The 19,028-nt window shown below is 44.7% G+C and overlaps 1 protein-coding gene across 1 annotated transcript in view; it reads right to left on the bottom strand.

Moving 5' to 3' along the window:
- Positions 1 to 1,869: 1,869 nt before the first annotated feature.
- Positions 1,870 to 19,028, bottom strand: part of LOC137525888 (ubiquitin carboxyl-terminal hydrolase 26-like) — a 31,084-nt gene continuing 13,925 nt past the window's right edge. The window contains exons 4-8 of the mRNA XM_068247107.1: positions 15,668 to 15,756; positions 13,365 to 13,436; positions 8,054 to 8,246; positions 2,074 to 2,328; positions 1,870 to 1,980 (exon numbers count right to left, since the gene is read on the bottom strand). Coding sequence (XP_068103208.1) covers positions 1,892 to 1,980; positions 2,074 to 2,328; positions 8,054 to 8,246; positions 13,365 to 13,436; positions 15,668 to 15,756 — 698 coding nt within the window. The 3' untranslated portion in view covers positions 1,870 to 1,891. The remainder of the gene's footprint in view (positions 1,981 to 2,073; positions 2,329 to 8,053; positions 8,247 to 13,364; positions 13,437 to 15,667; positions 15,757 to 19,028) is intronic.

Below are 19,028 nucleotides of genomic sequence, written 5' to 3' on the forward strand. Positions count from 1 at the left end.
GAGCATGTTGGTCAAACAGGACCTGTCTTTAGTAAACCCATGTTGATGCTGAGAAATAAGATTTTCTACTATGAAGTCATGTAAAGTATCTCTTAGTAACCCCTCAAATAGTTTGCATACAACTGATGTTAAGCTTACAGGTCTATAATTTCCTGGATCTGAATTTTTGCCCTTCTTAAATAATGGGAAAACGTGGGCTGTACGCCAATCCACTGGGACTCTGCCAGTTGAAAGAGTCACAAAAGATAAGATAAAGGAGTTTATATAACTGAACTTAATTCCCTTAGGACCCGAGGATGCATGCCATCCAGGCCAGGTGCCTTGTCTATTTTTAATTTATTTAGTCTTGCCTTCACTTCTTCCTGCGTTAAGGATTTAATTTTACAGTTGGAAGATTGAGACTCTTCTGCCTCTATAATTTGTAACAGTGAGGGTTCCCTTGTGAAAACAGAAGCAAAGAAAGCATTTAATAACTCTGCCTTACCTAGGTCATCCACTGAGTTCCCACCCTCATCCTTTAGGAGTCCAATACACCTTATTCATTCATACAGATGTGGCACGGATGCAAAAATGACAGTCATTCACTGGATGTTAGTTGTTAAAAATCCACTCTGCATGCAATCTGCATTTTTGGAATACAATGCATTTTTGGAATAGGTGACAGTGAAGCAGATGTTGCAATTGTGTCAAATCCCACATTTGATGAGGCAACATCAGCTGGTGTTTAAATGTTGAGACATGACCTTGTTATCTCTACAAACATGACCTTAACATGTTGTTCATTAACTTGATAAGTGAGGGCCCTTCATATACGCCTGTGTCTGGTGATGTGTCCAATTTGCAGGAAGTGGAATGTGTAGATACAGTCTTCAGCCTTCACATCTCCGAGGAATCCGATGCTACTTTGGATATTCCATCTCCACCATCAACACCACAACACTCCCTCCCTTCAACACCATCCATAGATGAACGCTCCAGGACTTCAACACCATCCCCAGCAGCACAGTCCAGGGCAGAATATGACAGTGTTAGGTGGCATTCCCGTCAATTCCTCCATGCTCAAACTGAGTATAGGAGGCAAATAAGTCAGATCCATGCAGATCTGGCTCAAATACATGGGAATGGCTGGGAAATGCTACTAAGATTGGCCCGACTGGGCGATGCGGCCAAAGGACAAAATGTTGCTGTGGCCAGATTGGCCGATGACCAAGAAGGGCAAAATGTTGCTTTGGCTGATGCCCAAGAAGGGCAAAATGTTGTTTTGGTCAGATTGGCCAATGCCCAAGAAGGGCAAAATGTTGTTTTGGTCATATTGGCCGATGCGGCAGAAGCCCATAAGGTTTTGTTTGGCATGTTGCTAAATAAATGATTTATGTTTAAACCATTACAGTTACGAGTAATTTTTGGTTTACTCTGCCTTTTTCATAATGTGAATAACATTTAATAACGTTAATATTTCAAGGTTAACAGTGGTTCCTGTATGATGTTATATCATAGGCAGTAATACTCCTTTCCATAGTGTAATTTTTAACAGGTCTCTACCCAAGAAGTGATGCATGCAAACATCAAAATGACATTGCATTGTCTTGAACAAATCTTCAAATGCAAGCATATGTGTAAAGTCATACTATATTGGGGGTGTCACATGAATTTTAGAATGATGCCTGCATGGTAACTTTTTTGGGCAAATGAACTGGTGTCATTTGTACTTTCAGCATGGCAATGTGTTTATTAGAGTCACATTAGTGGATTGAATAAAGTGAATAGCAGCAGTAACATGAGATGAAGAGCGAAATTTGCTTTATTCAATCCACCCCAAGTTGTTAAAACTGAAAAAACAAACAAAAAACTGAAGACAAAATGTCAGAATGTCAGAAAAGCATTTCTTTTTTTAATTTTGGGCCCAGTCATGTACGGCCTCCTGGAGAGGGCCCAACAAACTCACTATTTGCCCCAAAATGGCGTCAACTCGAGCACGTCCTGTAAAACAAAATCACATAATTAGGCATTTATATTACACAAATCCTAAGCATGTCAAGTGTGTATAGAAGTAGTAATAATGTCCAAACATACTTTTGCCTCTTTGTCGCTGTGGTGGCGCTGCCTGTGGTTCTTGGGGCTGTGGAGGGAGTTCCACATTTTCATGGAGTGGTTCCTGGGGAAGGGGGGCCTCAGGTTGCAGTAGTGGGGGTCCTTCCTCCTCCGCTTGTCCTGGCGGATCCAGTTGGTCGTCCGTATCCGGTGGAGGTGGGTGGTCCTGAGACTCCTCCGACTCTGAGGACTCATGCCTCCGCCTAGCCCGGTGGCGTTGTGGTGGGATTTGGGCATCTATGGAGCAATCAGAACAGTATGATGTTATGCTAGGTACACAACATACAATTTTAACTTACATTTTCTGTTAAGGTTCCTACACACTTACCAACTATCTGTCCAACTTTTCTGTTATGCTAGGAATACACAGCTCGATTCTGAGCCATTAGGTGGCTCAGTAGATAATTTCTAACACATCTGATCTCCCAAACCCCCGATGGTTTGGCCGCTCGATTCTGCATTAAGGACAATGGAAAAAAATAAGACAAACGAGTGGAAGATAAAAGAATCACCTGCAGATTCGAGCTGGGAATCGATTGAGCGGCAAAATCGAGCCGTGTATGCCCAGCATAAAGCTCCATTCACACGCTCAACAGCTGCCTTTTATGCAGCACAATTGTCAAACAGCTTTTGTTGTGAAACAAGTTGAAACAACTAAAAACAAGTCTTTTGCTATTGTTCAAAAATATGATAAGACTGATAAGAAATCAATTAAACAGTTGGATTGCCTTCTTATCAGTCTTATCAGCTGTTTGAACAATAGCAAAAGACTTGTTTTCAGTTGTTCACAACAAAGTTTTGTATGGGGCTTAAGCAGCCCATACACTCAGCCGATTTTCTGGCCGACCGATCGATCGCGATCGATCGATCGATCGATCGCAAATCGGTTGGCCAATCGACCGATCGACGGCCGATTTCGATCGATTTCGATGGATTTCCATCGAACTAGCAGGGTGGAAAATTTAGGTCGATCTGATGAGATTGCTTATCAGTTTGCATTGGCCTTAATGGAAATCTGATGGCAAAAAAATGCCATCAGATCGAATTTCAACAGATTTCAAACTGAAATCTATTGGAATTCTATCCTGGTAAAAAATGTTCTAAAAACGCATCAGATAGATCATCAGATGCATTTCTTATCTGTCTGCTGCCAATCTGACGAGTGTATGGGCACCTTTAGGGCTCTTTCACATTAGGGCAGATTTTCTGCGTTTCAACGCAAAGGGTAAAGTTTGCGTTACCCAAGGTGAAATGAAAGTCCATAGACTTTCATTTTAGCTTTCACATGTAACGCAGCCTTTTTGTACGTTGCGTTACGACGCACCCAGGCGCAGTTTTTCGGCCGACGCTAGCTTTATGCGTTACAATGTTAGTCAATGTAAAAAGCACACTATGCGCGTTTTTAAATCCGTTAACGCAGGCAATCAGTCCCAGAATGCAACAGAGGAACAATGTAGAAAGTTGAAAACTAAAAGAAAAAAAAAAAAAATTACCTGCGTTTTTGAAAACTGATTAAAAACGCACACTCACTGCAGTGCAACGCATATCAAAACGCATTAAAACGCATACAACAAAACGTATGCTTTGAGCGTTCTCCAAACGCAAGCTCTGATGTGAAAGAGCCCCTAACAGGCAAGTTTTCCAGATAGTTGGTAGGTGTATGAACCTTTATGCCGGGCATACACTGTGCGTTTATGCGCCGGAATAGAGCCGCTGGCTCAATGCGGGCGCGTGGATAGATTCCCGCTCGTCCCCGCAGGCGCTTCGTATCTGTCGCTCGTTTTTTTTCTATTGCCCACCCGCGGGGATCAAGCGCAGAATCGATCCGCCTCGGTGATCGGACACGTCGGATATTATCAATTGAGCCATCAGCGGCTCGATTGATAAGAAGAAACGAACCAGCATTAAGGCCCATACACACATCTGATTTCTTTAAACGACGGGTCGTTTGGACGTTCAGTCGTCCGGACGTCAAATCGGGCGTGTGTACAGTCCGTCGCTCAGGTGATAAGACTGGTCTTGAGCGATCAGTTTGAAATTATCTATGTAAACATCTATCTGCCTAGCAACTAGCCATTGTTCTACTCAGCAGGAGCTAACCAGAGCACAATGCACCAGAGATAAAAAACACTCTACCACTTTCCAGAAAAAAATCAAACAGAAAATCTAAAGGTGGCCATACACTGGTCAATTTTCCATCAGATCGACCAACATAGAGATCCCTCTCTGATTGAATCTGATCAGAAAGGGATCGTATGGCTGCCTTTACTGCAAACCAGGGCTGTGGAGTCGGTCCAAAAATCCACCACTCCGACTCCTCAGTTTAGGATTCCTCCGACTCTGACTCCGACTCCTCTAATTTGCATATTACAATTTTGTTGATTAAAAGTATGTAACATGAAATTCGTCTCTTAACTGCCAACGCTTAGGAATTTTACAAGACAACTGAAGTGAGAAGGATATGTAGACTACTATATTTATTCCCTTTAGACTAAAACTAGTCCTTGGTAAGAGTACTTGTAAAAGGTACAAACCGGAACAAAGAACATCTATCAGGCCCTAGGCAATGTAAGTGTGGGTACATGTAAGAATGATGTGCAGGTACTCTGCAGGGGAATGAGGAGATTGTAAACAGACAACACCTCTGTGTTCAATGTGCACAGCATTCTCAGTGGATTCCCTGCAGCTCTGTGGGGAGTGCATATGTAGAGTATAGTACTACTGTGTAACAAAGTAAACCTGAGACAGATGAAATTAAAGTTTTATACATACCTGGGGTTTCCTCCAGCCGCCTTCAGGATAATCAGTCCCTCGTTGTCCTCCTCCACCACCTGGATCTTCTGCTATGAGTCCAGGTACTTGAGACAGTCGGGTGTAGTGCGCATGCACACACTCCGCCGCCAGGAGCATACTACACCTGTGCAGCACTATTGCGCAGGTGCAGAATGTTCCTGGCTGTGGGAGCGGCATGCGGCCGGAGAGCGCTGACTGGCTGAATTACCAGGACTCATAGCAGAAGATCCGGGTGGTGGTGGACAGCGAGGGACTGATTAGCCTGAAGGGGGCTGGAGGACGAACACGGTAAATCCAGCGCTGGAGACTTGGGCGCAGCAGCGCAGGAGACTTGGGCGCAGCCGGCGCCACCATAGGCCGTAATAGGAACTACGGCTATCGCAGGCACAGGGAGTAACTTCAGCGCCATCAGACGGACCTGAAGTTGCTTTTAAAACAATAATTCGGATTCCAGCGATTGCTGGAAGCCGAATTATTTCATTCCCCCACTATCCATGTCGGCCTGGAGGGGGAATAGTAATTAACACGGCCCGGACTTGTGCGGCAGCAGGATCAGCCATATACTGGCTGTGTCCTGCGCCCAAGTCTCCGGCGCCGTTCTCTCTCGTACGCCTGGAGGAAGCCCCAGGTATGTATAAAACTTTACTTTTCATCCGTCTCAGTTACCCTTTAATTTGTAGTCACCAAACCACATTTTAACAACATATCAAATTATTTGATTTCATCAGCAAAGGGAGTGCATACATTTGCAAAAATCAGCATCAATGCAGAATTATTTCCATCTTGTTGACCATCTCTATTAGTGACACAGCTACACATCAGGCTTTATTCTTACAGCATAGATGTTATTTGGTATATATAAGAGATTCCTGTGTACACATCATATATACAGTCACAATCAGATATGTATATCTGACCTTAAAAATACGGGGACTGCTTTATTGAAGCAGCACAAGTAACTAATTTTGATTGGTTTATTTCATTTTTGTGGACTAAGCACAGCTATTACTGTATATATACATTATTTTTAATGACTATTATCTGAGAAATAGAAAATTTTATCATATTTTCCATTTTAATTACAGTAACAAATTCATTAGGAGTCGGTGCATTTTTTCCCGACTCCGACTCCAGGCACCCAAAATTGCCCGACTCCACGACTCCGACTCCACAGCCCTGCTGCAAACAGATTGTGAATCGGTTTCAGCCTGAAACCGATCGCAATCTGTGGATCTGCTGCCGCGCATACATTACCTGATCCGGCCAGCGCGAGTCCCCCGGTCTCCGCTGTCTTCTCCGCTTTGGGCTCCAGGGCTGCGGCTTCACTGAACTTCCTGTCCGGGGAGGATTAAACAGTAGACGGCGCTCTACTGTTTAAACTTCCTGTCGGGACAGGAAGTAAGTGAAGGAAGCTGGAACCCAGCGGAGAAGGATCAGTGGGAACTCGTGCCGGCCGGAGCAGGTAATGTCTTGCCGCTAGCGTCGGTCGTCGGCAGTCTAACGCCGCTATCGACGCACTCCCGACCCGCCGGTGATCGAGCAAAATCTTCCGCATGGACCGATCGACGGAAACGATTGATTTCGGATGGAAATCGATCGTTTTGTCAGCGTTTGCGCAACGATTTCACAGCTGATTCGATCACAGTGCTCGAATCTGCTGTATATTGGCAGGAAAATAGTTAGGTGTATGGGCCCCTTAACAGAAAAAGTTACACAAAAATCTCATTGAAAAATCTAACTGAAAAATCTATGGTGTGTAGCAGACATGAAGGTATCTGTAAGCATGCCACTAAGTTTAGCAGTCCCTTCACTCAGAACACAGATATGCATGCTTGTTTAGGGGCTGTAGGTAATCAATAATGAAGCCAGGCCTGCAATATGCATCTTTTACATGGTTATCGAAAATACCTAAGTGGAAAACTTCCAGAACTTTAAATAAAAAGCTTGATTTTTTTTTTATTGTATACTTTGGTATTTGCTTTTAATCCGATAGGCTGCCTGGCAGTGTTGCCAACTTAGCGACTTTGTCGCTATATTTAGCAGCTTTTGGAAGCCCTCTAGCCACAGTTTTTAAAAAAAGCTACTAGCGACAAATCTGGCAACATTTGTCTTGTGTTATTGGAGACATTACATTTGGGAGACTAACTTAAGTTGCCGGCTGCCGGCCCCTCCCCGTCCCAAAGCACGCCACTCACACACAGCCTGGCCGGGCTGGCCCGTCCTCTCGCAGGAGTCCCACCCCCATCAAGCCGCTGGTAGCCGCCCAGTACGGGGCAACCAATCACCGCACAGCCAGGAACCTTCCAGACCAGTCAGGGGACGTCACTCACACTAGCCCCTCCCTGCTTCCATCACAGGCGCTCTTGCTGGTGAGCGGAGCGGTGACGTCAGGTGGGCCGGTCGCTGGATGATGTGTGCGGGTCGGGGGTGGAGCCGTTATGCAAATTACGTGATGATGTCATCTAGCGACTTGAAGCGACTTCTAGGACAACCAATAGCTACTTTCCTTACTGACGAGTTGGCAACACTGCTGCCTGGCTCTGCGGCTCCTTTGCCTAACATTATTTGCATCATAACCCCAGACCAAGCATGCACAGCTCTGACTTGGGGCCCGTTTCCACTTGTGCGGTGGGAATCGCTGCAGAAAAAAAAACATTTCATGCGGATGCTAATTTCGCATGCGGTTGTAAGCAAATTTTCATGCGAATTCGCAAACTATTTCGCATGGATGACTATGTATGCGAATTTAACCATGGCAGTGCCTGTGTGCTTTTCCATAGTTTCTATGTGAAATCGTATGCGAATTTGCATGAAAATTTGCATACCAAAACCGTATTTCCTATTAAATACATTGTATGCGAATCATATGCGGTATGCGAATTCTGATGGCTCTGCCATGCAGATTTTTTTCTGCACAGAAAAACGCTCAGAAATCTTGACAAGTGGAAACAGTCCCATTCACTTGTATTGTCTATGCGAATCTGCAGGCAGGAAACGCATGCACATTCGCTTTAGTGGAAACGGGCCCTCAAGGCACTACAAATAATGCAGACTAATGACCCCAGGACAGGCACACACATCCTAATCATTCAAAATAATAGTAAATACCACAAAAACAGTATCATTAAAAACATACATGTCTAAAATATTGGTTATGAACATTACTTACTAAGCACATGTCGGTCCCTGACGTGTCGAAGGAATCTCTGTTCCCTCCGCTTCATATCGGACCACCTCCGCTGGATTTGGCTGATCAAATGCCTTCTCCGGAACCTCTCCCAGAGCTCTTGGGCAAGACTCTCCACAATCCTGCGCTTCTGGAAGACGTCCCGGAGAGTATCATAGTTTGATTGAAGCATTGTCTGTAACGAGAAATTAAAAATCTTTTACAACCCACACTTGACTTTAAGTTAACACTGACAATCAATGTTAGTAATGTTTAATTTTGAAGTAGTTCCCATCAATGTAAAAAAAAAAAAGTGCTTCCTAATCTTTATTCAATATCAACCCCACCCACTCAATTAAAGAGAACCTGTAACAAAAAAAAAATAAAAGTTCCCCTAGCGGTACTCACCTTGGGAGGGGGAAGCCTCAGGGTCCTAATGAGGCTTCCCCCACCCCTGTAGCTGCAGGCAGTCCAGCGCTGGCTCCCCGAAGTGTCCGGCAATCCTCCCTCCACAAGCCTGACAAGCGCTGATTTACCTGTCCTGGCTCCAGCAGGATCGGCTCTCCGCACGGAGATAGGCGGAAATAGCCGATCTCCGTCGGGTCTGCTCTACTACTCAGGCGCAGGAGACTTGCGCCTGCGCAATAGAGCGGCCCGACAGCGATCGGCTATTTCCGCCTATCTCCGAGCGGAGAGCCGATACTGCTGGAGCCAGGAAAGGAAAATATTTACATCCCTGCTGTTCGGGGAGCTTTATCGTTGCCGCCGTGGGACAGAGGAGGACGGGTGAAGCCTCAATAGGATCCGGAGGCTTCCCCCACCCCAGGTGAGTACCCCCCAGTGGGAAGGGTTTTTTTGTTACAAATTTTCTTTAACAATGTTTGATTGTTCAGCCATTCTCACTGTAAGTTTTGCAGTGGTCCAGTGGCATAGCTAAGGAGTCATGTGCCCCAGTGCAGGGTTTACATAAGCCACCCCCCCCCCCCCAAACACTGTATACATAACAATTGATATAGCAACACAAAACTTCACTACCACAACCACAGTGTCAGAAGTGTAAGGAAGGTATGGTGAGCTTTTTTAATATTACTAGGAAAAAAATACAAATCACAAATCGCATAAATCATTCTTACTAACATAGGACCAATAGGGAGCTAATACTGCGGTTGATGGTGGGCCCCTCGGTGCCCCTCTGGTGAAAGTGGCCCGATGCACTCCAATACCTTTTACATGAAAAAATCTATTCCTTTTCACAAACAGATCAGCAGGGGGCGCTGTATGGCTGATATTGCAGTGAAACCCCTCCCACAAAAACTCTGAGGACCATGGTCCTGGCAGTTTCCTGTCTGTGAACTTTGTTGCATTGTGGGAAATAGCGGTTTACAACTGCCAAAAAACAAGCAGCAGCTACATCACCTGCCAGCAGTAAAAATGTCACCATGTGGTAAATGTCAGAATGTAAACCAGGGAGAGAAAAGATTTTACAGTGGGCAAACACTGACTAAATAATTTATCCATAATTAGGGTAAAAATAAAGCACTTTTTTATTACATTATTTTCACTGGAGTTCCTCTTTAAGCGAATACAATTTACATTTGAGTTGGAATCACCTGGGGCTTCTACCAGCCCACATGCCTGGCAACGCAAATGATTCTTTGCCTTTCTGTCTGCAATAGCAGTATAGAGGGCACTATTGCTAACACTAAAGCAAAGAATCAGTTACGTTGCCAGGCCTGTTGCCGAAAGTGAACTCAATGTGTCTAAATGCAGAAGGGAGCGCCTCTGTCTCAGAGGCGCTCACTTCTGCATTTAGACCCATTGAGTTATACTCCTGTTTGCCTGATGAAGCAGGACCACACCTGTGAAACGCGTTGCACTAAGTGGAGTTGAATAAAAAATTTTGTATTGTTAAATTGTGACTCAATTGAGTTTTATATTTTCGAGGGAGGTAAGTCCACCTGAACATCCCCCTCTTTTAGACGGTTTTTAAACGTTTTTATTCTACTCTGGCGCCTCTGTACACCAAGCCTTGCTGTGCCCAAGTATAATTATTCAGGTATATCTAATGGTGGCCATACATGATACAATAAACACGTTTGATTTTCTCGTTTATTCGATCTAATGATTGAATCCAATGAAAGTTGAAAATATTTTTTTTTGATCAAGACATTCGAACGATTATCCTGTTTTTTTCGAGAAAAATCTGATCAGACATGCTGGAAAAATCTTTATATTCGATTCAACGGAATAATTGAACTAAATTATCGAATTGAAAAAAAATTGAAAAATTGTACCATGTATGGGCACCTTTAGATATACTATCTGGACTGAACAATTATAAGAGACTTGAGTAATTAGTATGAATTGGTAAGTATGTAGCTATGAGGCTATAAAGAACAGAAAACATGGAATTGAAAGGTTGTCACCAGGGGGAAAGAGGAAGAATGTTGTACATACATTGTTTAAGGAAAGGAAATACAATACATAGGTTATGGTATTGATGCAGGTAGGCAACATCTACGGTTGTTATCTTAGTGGGAGTTCAAGCTAAAAAAGAAAAGGGGATAAGATTGGGTACCTCTAAATTGATTGTTCTGTTACAGCAGAAAGTTTATTTTACTCGTTTGTAGAATTATCAAGGGTATTACTACAAGGCCAATTTATTACTAAATCATAAGGCCCTGCTCCAGAATTTTTTGTAAGCACCCCTTTAAACTAAAACCGTAAAAAAAAAACCAAAAAAACACAGACAGTATGACAGCATACTTTACAAAAAAAATAAATAAATCTTCACTGTGGCACACATTGGTATACAAGATGCTGTCCAAAGATTTTTAAGTGGTGCCTGGCTCTTCTACTGACCACATATGCTATTGCTCCGTTGTTATTGCCTGATGAAGCGGGATCAAACCTGCAAAACGCGTTGCATATTTGGAGTTCATAAATAAAATATATTGACTGTCTTTACTACAGTCGTTGTGTGTCTACTTGGAGGAGGTAAGTCCACCACTACCTCCTCTATTTACCAAGAATTTGGTTATTAAGCTCATTTAGCTTCCTTTTATCCTTTGGGCACCTCTGTTCTCCTGCATAAAGATTTTTAAGTGGTTGCCTGTGTATCACATGTCCTTCTGGATGCACACGGTGTTATGCTGAAAACTGCTTGGCGGGAAAAAAAGACCTTGCAAACAAAATGACTCAAAAGCACACGACCATTACATAGCAACAATAAATTGAACCATGGATGGCACATTGATTTAAAGAGACACTAACGAGAAAAACGTCCCCTGGGGGGTACTCACCTCGGGAGGGGGAAGCCTCCGGATCCTAATGAGGTTTCCCCCGTCCTCCTCTGTCCCACGGGGGTCTCGCTGTAGCCCTTCAAAGCCTTCGTGACAAATCCGACAGCCTGTGCAATATTTACCTTCCCTGGCTTCAGCGGGGGCGCCGTTGCGGCTCTTCTGACGGAGATAGGCGAAAATAGCCGATCTCCGTTGGGTCCACTTTACTGCACAGGCGCAGGAGACTTGCACCTGCGCAGTAGAGCGGCCCAACGGAGATCGGCTATTTCCGCCCATCTCTGTTGGAAGAGCGGATACTGCGCCTGCGCTGGAGCGGTAAATATTTACATCGCCGCCGCTCCGGGAGGATTTTCGCCGCCACCGTGGGACAGAGGACGACGGGGGAAGCCTCAATAGGATCCTGAGGCTTCCCCCACCCGAGGTGAGTACCCCCCAGGGGAGTTTTTTCATTACAGATTTTCTTTAAAGGGGAACTTCAGCCTAAACAAACAAACATACTGTCAATAAGTTACATTAGTTATGTTAATTAGAATAGATGGGTAGTATAATTTCTTACTGCCCTGTTTTAAAAGAACAGGCAAATGTTTGATTCATGGGGGCAGCCATCTTTTTGGTTGAAAGGAGGTGACAAGGAGCAGGAGACAGTTCCAACTGTCCTGTGTCCTGATAACACCTCCCAGCTGCACACGCTAGGCTTCAAATGTCAAATTCAAAATGTAAGAAAAAAAAATTTGCACCAAAACAGCAGAACGAGAGCAACAACATCAGAAATCCCATCATGCTTTGCGCAGCATCAGGGGAAAAATGCCCGGGCAGTTTTCTTCTGTGCATCTAAAAATGAGGCTTGTATAAGAGAAACAAAGTTCTGATGCTGTGAAACTGTTAGGGCGCGTTTCCACTTGAGCGGAAACCGCCGCAAATCCGCAGAGTTTCCCCACCATAGGGAGTAATGGTAACGCCTGCCGAATCGCTACCGCTAGCGATTCGGCCGGCTTTTCCATCCGGATCGGCGCGGGAGGCTGCAGGTCCCATAGCCGTGCATGGCACGGCTGATGGGATTCGTCTGCTTTCCCCGCAGACCCAGAAGAGCCGGCTCGCATCTCGCAGACGCGCGCCGCTCTAGTGGAATCGCGCCCTTAAAGAAACACCAGGCCTTTTCAGTGCTGCTGAGTCGATTTTTAGTCTTCACATGAATCATCAGTAATGGAGAACAATTGAACACGGTGCTGGGATGCACATAGTAAGAACATGTGCAATGCACACACTCAAAATCATATGGCAGATAGTGAATAAAGGGCATCTCAATACATTACAGCATTTGAAAACACAACTGTCTGTGCTAGTGACATGCTGGACACAAACCCAGACATACACTACAAAATCAACATACAGCAGAACACACCTCCACACACATACATACTGGACAACAGACACACGTGTGTGTGTGTGTGTGTGTGTGTGTGTGTGTGTGTGTGTGTGTATCTGTGTGTGTGTGTGTGTGTGTGTGTGTATATATCTGTGTGTGTGTGTGTATATATCTGTGTGTGTGTGTGTGTGTGTGTGTATATCTGTGTGTGTGTGTGTATATATCTCTGTGTGTGTGTGTGTGTATATATCTGTGTGTGTGTGTGTGTATATATCTGTGTGTGTGTGTGTGTGTGTGTGTGTGTGTGTGTGTGTGTGTGTGTGTGTGTGTGTGTGTGTGTGTGTGTGTGTGTGTGTGTGTGTGTGTGTGTGTGTGTGTGTGTGTGTGTATATATCTGTGTGTGTGTGTGTGTGTGTGTGTGTGTGTGTGTGTATATATCTGTGTGTGTGTGTGTGTGTGTGTGTGTATATATCTGTGTGTGTGTGTGTGTGTGTGTGTGTATATATATCTGTGTGTGTGTGTGTGTGCGTGTGTGTATATATCTGTGTGTGTGTGTGTGCGTGTGTGCGTGTGCGTGTGTGTGTGGTACAAACACACACACCGAAACATACAACAAAAATACAATTACAGCAAACAAGCTACTTACAGTGGCCAAAAAGACCCTTTCCTTTCTGCTGAAATTTTCCTCCACCTTGGCTGTATGAAGTAGCTCCACTTCCTGTAAATAACATATCAAAATACAGTCACATGGCATGCGCGTGTCACGCATCGCTGAACGCACGTATGGCGCAATGCCGAACGCAGTCTGAGCATATAACTATCAGAACTGTTGGATGCGCATAATGTTTTACGCAACTAAAAGAAATACGCACATAAACAATGATGTGACAGTATACATTTTGGGTATCGTACTACTGTATGCATTAAAAACATTTTATTCTTTGGTAGTACACTACACAAACATTTTATTGAGTGCTCACAACTGGAGATTGTGCTGTATGTAGAACATTGGTAATAACTGCACACAGCACATCACGTGATACGCTTTGCGTGTGCAAAGTTTCAAGCATATCACGTGATGTGCTGTGTGCAGTTATAACGTGTTATCTGTATTCCATACGTGTGATCTGCAGTTATATCACGTGGTACTAATATTTATCACGTGATATCCCGCGTTTACGCGCAAAGTCATTTGTTATCGCGTGCAAAACTTTATGCGCATCAAATCGCGCGCAAAGCGCTTATCACAACCGTGATAAGCATTATCACACTTTAGTAAATCAACCCCGATGGGTGGCCAGCAGGACTGTGGAGTCGGTACAAAAATCATCTGACTCCATCTTCTCAATGTATTGAAACCACCGACACCAGGTACCCCAAACTGCTCCGACTCCACAGCCCTGGTGGCCAGAGCGACGATTAGATAGATCCCTCTAGTTCTACTGCCTGCCCACACTCTGCCCAGGGCAGCTGGAAATTGCTGAAGGCTCACCAGCTCCGCTGGTACAAATCCTGTCAGTCTGCGGTGTCCTGCGTCACATGACATTGGCGCATACAGTGATGCCGTTACTAGCACCTGAGTGCGGTGTGGTACAGTCGCTCGTGGAGATGCCGAACATCAGGATTCATGCTGGCATAACCTTCAACACTGCACACCACCCCTCCCTTTTTTCAATTAAAGTGATATGAAACCCAGCATTTCGTCTTTGCTCGAAAAGATTATTCACAGCATATAATATACTACCAAATTTTTATTTTTAGCAAAACAGCATTCGAGAAGTTAAACACAGGACTTTTTAAAAAGAAAGCTCCCTGCAGTGAGATCTGCAGGAAGAGGTGATAACATTATCTTGTGTTTACTTAATTGTAGCAAGAGAGGAATGTAAACATCCCCTGGTAGTGCCGAAACTCCTAAAGCTACATACACACGTTCAACAAGTGCACAGTGTGCATACAACCTGACAAACTGCACAACCTGTATGTCCACATGTCTAGACAGATAATTGACCAACTTACTTACATACAGCGCACGCCAGTGGAACAACAGACAACACATTAAAAACAAGTACAAGTCATTTACAAGTCGTCCAAACATCTTGTAGTGTGTACAAGATGTTTGAACGACTTGTACTTGTTTTCAATGTGTAGTCCGTTACGCTCGCGTGTGCACACGCATCAACTACAGGATATCAGGCCAATAATCATGTGAATAGATCCAACATTTGGATTGTTAGAAACACCTGTTTTCATTCGCTCATCAAGTCGTTCGCACGCGTACACATGCCTGTCGTCCAAAAGTCTAAAACAGACTAAAGCCAGACAACAATCAGGCAGTTTGGTTGCGCGTGTCTACGGGCCTTAACATATGCGAATTAGCAGACCTTTCAGAAATAATCACTGGGTACATTACAATATACAAATACTGTAGCTATGGCAGCTATGGCAGCTTTCAGAGCAAATAAACTGTACTTTGGGAACTTGTAATTTCTAAATTAATAATAATACTTGTGTACAAAAATATAATTGTATGGGTTATAAAAAGTAGGAAAAGGCATTTTATTGAATATTATGCCGCTTATAGAGACTTATAACGTTTTATTTTATCAAATATTAAAATGTGCACATTTATACTTGCATTTCCAGTACATAAATACTGAAACATAAGCATGGTTACAATATATAAAAAAAAGACCATTCTCTTTTTAATGAGAACATGACTATTGATGTAGGCAGGCAACTAGATGAATCAGTTCTATGCACAATTAAAATACCCGTATATACTTGCATATAAGCTGACCCATGTTTAAGCTGAGGTACCCACTTTCCCCTGAGAAACCAGAAAAAAATTGATTGACTTGGGTATAAGCCCCCTCCCCAATATAGCCCCATCCCCATAGTCAAAATTGTATGTGTGTACCAGGTTATAGAGAAAAAAAAATAAGTGCATACCTGAGTTTGCATGTTCATCAATGGTCTGACCTGGGCAGTTCTATTTCCTAAGACGCCACCAAAGCTTGCTGACCCCTGACTTAGATTCACTGGGAAAAGAAGAATACATTTGTTAAGATTAAAGTGAATATCCTCATGAGTGATTAACTACAGCGAAATGAAGCCTGGAACCAATCCTGTAGATCAAATCAACAGCTGTATGTGAGTGATTTTGGGGGGCAAGAAAAATTACCATTATTTTTACCAGTTGCTGTGAGTACAGTATATCTATGCCCCTTGAGAGTTCAGCTTAGCTCCAGGGATGTAGATAATTGTACTGTGCTCCAATCACCCGCAGAGCACATGCTCCTGCGTGCTTCCCTGTCACTGCCCGTTAGAACACTGATTGGTGTAGGCCTAAACGATTTTAGGAAAAGATTGAATTGCACGATTTCTGTCAGAAATTGCGATTGATTCTATTCACGATTTTAAATGCACAACGATGGATCACTGATAGTGAGTATGAGTTACCCCAGTATAGGTAGCCACGTATAGGTGCCCCCAGTATAGTTTAGCCAATTATAGGGGCCCCAGGAAAGGTTAGCCAACTATAGGTGCCGCAGGAAAGGTTAGCTAGCTATAGGTGCACCAGTATAGGTAAGCCAGCTATAGGTGCAGCAGTACAGGTTAGCTAGTTTGGGTGTCGCAGTATAGGTTAGCCAGTCAAGGTGCCGCAGCCGCACTACAGGTTAGCCAGTATAGGTGCCGCAGTATGGGTTAGCCAGTGTATAGGTGCCGCAGTACGGGTTAGCCAGTGCATAGGTGCCGCAGTACGGGTTAGCCAGTGTATAGGTGCCGCACTACAGGTTAGCCAGTCAAGGTGCCGCACTACAGGTTAGCCAGTATAGGTGCCGCACTACAGGTTAGCCAGTATAGATGCCGCACTACAGGTTAGCCAGTATAGGTGCCGCACTACAGGTTAGCCAGTATAGGTGCCGCACTACAGGTTAGCCAGTATAGGTGCCGCACTACAGGTTAGGCAGTGTATAGGTGCCGCAGTACGGGTTAGCCAGTGTATAGGTGCCGCAGTACGGGTTAGCCAGCGCATAGGTGCCACAGTACGGGTTAGCCAGTGTATAGGTGCCGCAGTACGGGTTAGCCAGTGCATAGGTGCCGCAGTACGGGTTAGCCAGTGCATAGGTGCCGCAGTACATGTTCGCCAGTGTATAGGTGCCGCAGTACGGGTTAGCCAGTGAATAGGTGCCGCAGTATGGGTTAGCCAGTGTATAGGTGCCGCAGTATAGGTTAGCCAGTACAGGTGCCGCAGTACGGGTTAGCCAGTGTATAGGTGCCGCAGTACGGGTTAGCCAGTGTATAGGTGCCGCAGTACGGGTTAGCCAGTGTATAGGTGCCGCAGTACGGGTTAGCCAGTGTATAGGTGCCGCAGTATGGGTTAGCCAGTGTATAGGTGCCGCAGTATGGGTTAACTAGTGTATAGGTGCCGCAGTATGGGTTAGCTAGTATATAGGTGCCGAAGTATGGGTTAGCCAGTGTATAGGTGCCGCAGTATGGGTTAGCCAGTGTATAGGTGCCGCAGTATGGGTTAGCCAGAGTATAGGTGCTGCAGTATGGGTTAGCTAGTGTATAGGTGCCGCAGTATGGGTTAGCCAGTGTATAGGTGCCGCAGTATGGGTTAGCTAGTGTATAGGTGCCGCAGTACGGCTTAGCCAGTGTATAGGTGCCGCAGTATGGGTTAGCCAGTGTATAGGTGCCGCAGTACGGGTTAGCCAGTGTATAGGTGCCGCAGTACGGGTTAGCCAGTGTATAGGTGCCGCAGTATGGGTTAGCCAGTGTATAGGTGTCGCAGTACGGGTTAGCCAGTGTATAGGTGCCGCAGTATGGGTTAGCCAGTGTATAGGTGCCGCAGTACGGGTTAGCCAGTGTATAGGTGCCGCAGTATGGGTTAGCCAGTGTATAGGTGCCGCAGTATGGGTTAGCCAGTGTATAGGTGCCGCAGTATGGGTTAGCCAGTGTATAGGTGTCGCAGTACGGGTTAGCCAGTGTATAGGTGCCGCAGTACGGGTTAGCCAGTGTACAGGTGCCGCAGTATGGGTTAGCCATCGAAATCCCCCCTTCCCACCCCCTTCCGTGTATATAGGCAGATCCCCTATATTTCCCTCCATAGCCGCAGCTGGCCACTACTCGCCTCCGCTCCCGGACCCTCCTCCAGTAAAGTTTCAATTCCATGTGGTCTCACTGCATTGCATACCCGCAGGAAGAGCCGCGGTGAAGAGCGAACGAGTGCTCGCATAGTAGCGCGGGGCCTGTACAAGGGAGTGTGACATCACTTCCTGGCAGTCAGCATTACTAGGCAACACTCACCGCGGCTCCCCTAGCTGCTATGCAATGCAGTGAGGCCATATGGAATTGACACTTTACTGGAGGAGGGGCCGGGAGCAGAGGAGAAGGCCCGGAGCAGAGTATGTAACAGCGGCCACGAAAACCGCCGCTTTGACGTACTGATGATCGTCTTGGGCCCGTTCACGATTTTTGTTTTAAAACCGAAAATTGTTGAGCCCTAGTTTATGGGAACATGCGCTGCCAAAGTCCCTGATTCATGAATGACCATTGCTCCAGCGAGCATCAATGAGCCTTCATTAAAAGTAAAAACAAAAACAGTCACTTCCTGTGCACTGATCTCAGTACACAGGATACAGAGTGGGGACAAGTAGTGGATAACTAGTAAGATAAAAAGTATAATATATATATATATATACACACACACACACACACACACACACACACACACACACACACACACACACACACACACACACACACACACACACACACACACACACACACACACACACACAGTGGTGTGAAAAACTATTTGCCCCCTTCCTGATTTCTTATTCTTTTGCATGTTTGTCACACTTAAATGTTTCTGCTTATCAAAAAACGTTAACTATTAGTCAAAGATAACATAATTGAACACAAAATGCAGTTTTAAATGATGGTTTTTATTATTTAGTGAGGAAAAAAAAACTCCAAATCTACATGGCCCTGTGTGAAAAAGTGATTGCCCCCCTTGTTTAAAAATAACTTAACTGTGGTTTATCACACCTGATTTTAATTTCTGTAGTCACCCCCAGGCCTAATTACTGCCACACCTGTTTCAATCAAGAAATCACTTAAATGGGAGCTATCTGACACCGAGAAGTAGACCAAAAGCACCTCAAAAGCTAGACATCATGCCAAGATCCAAAGAAATTCAGGAACAAATGAGAACAAAAGTACTGTAATTGAGATCTATTAGTCTGGTAAAGGTTATAAAGCCATTTCTAAAGCTTTGGGACTCCAGCGAACCACAGTGAGAGCC

This window comes from Hyperolius riggenbachi, chromosome 7 (genome assembly GCF_040937935.1).
Source record: "Hyperolius riggenbachi isolate aHypRig1 chromosome 7, aHypRig1.pri, whole genome shotgun sequence".
NCBI lineage: Eukaryota > Metazoa > Chordata > Amphibia > Anura > Hyperoliidae > Hyperolius > Hyperolius riggenbachi.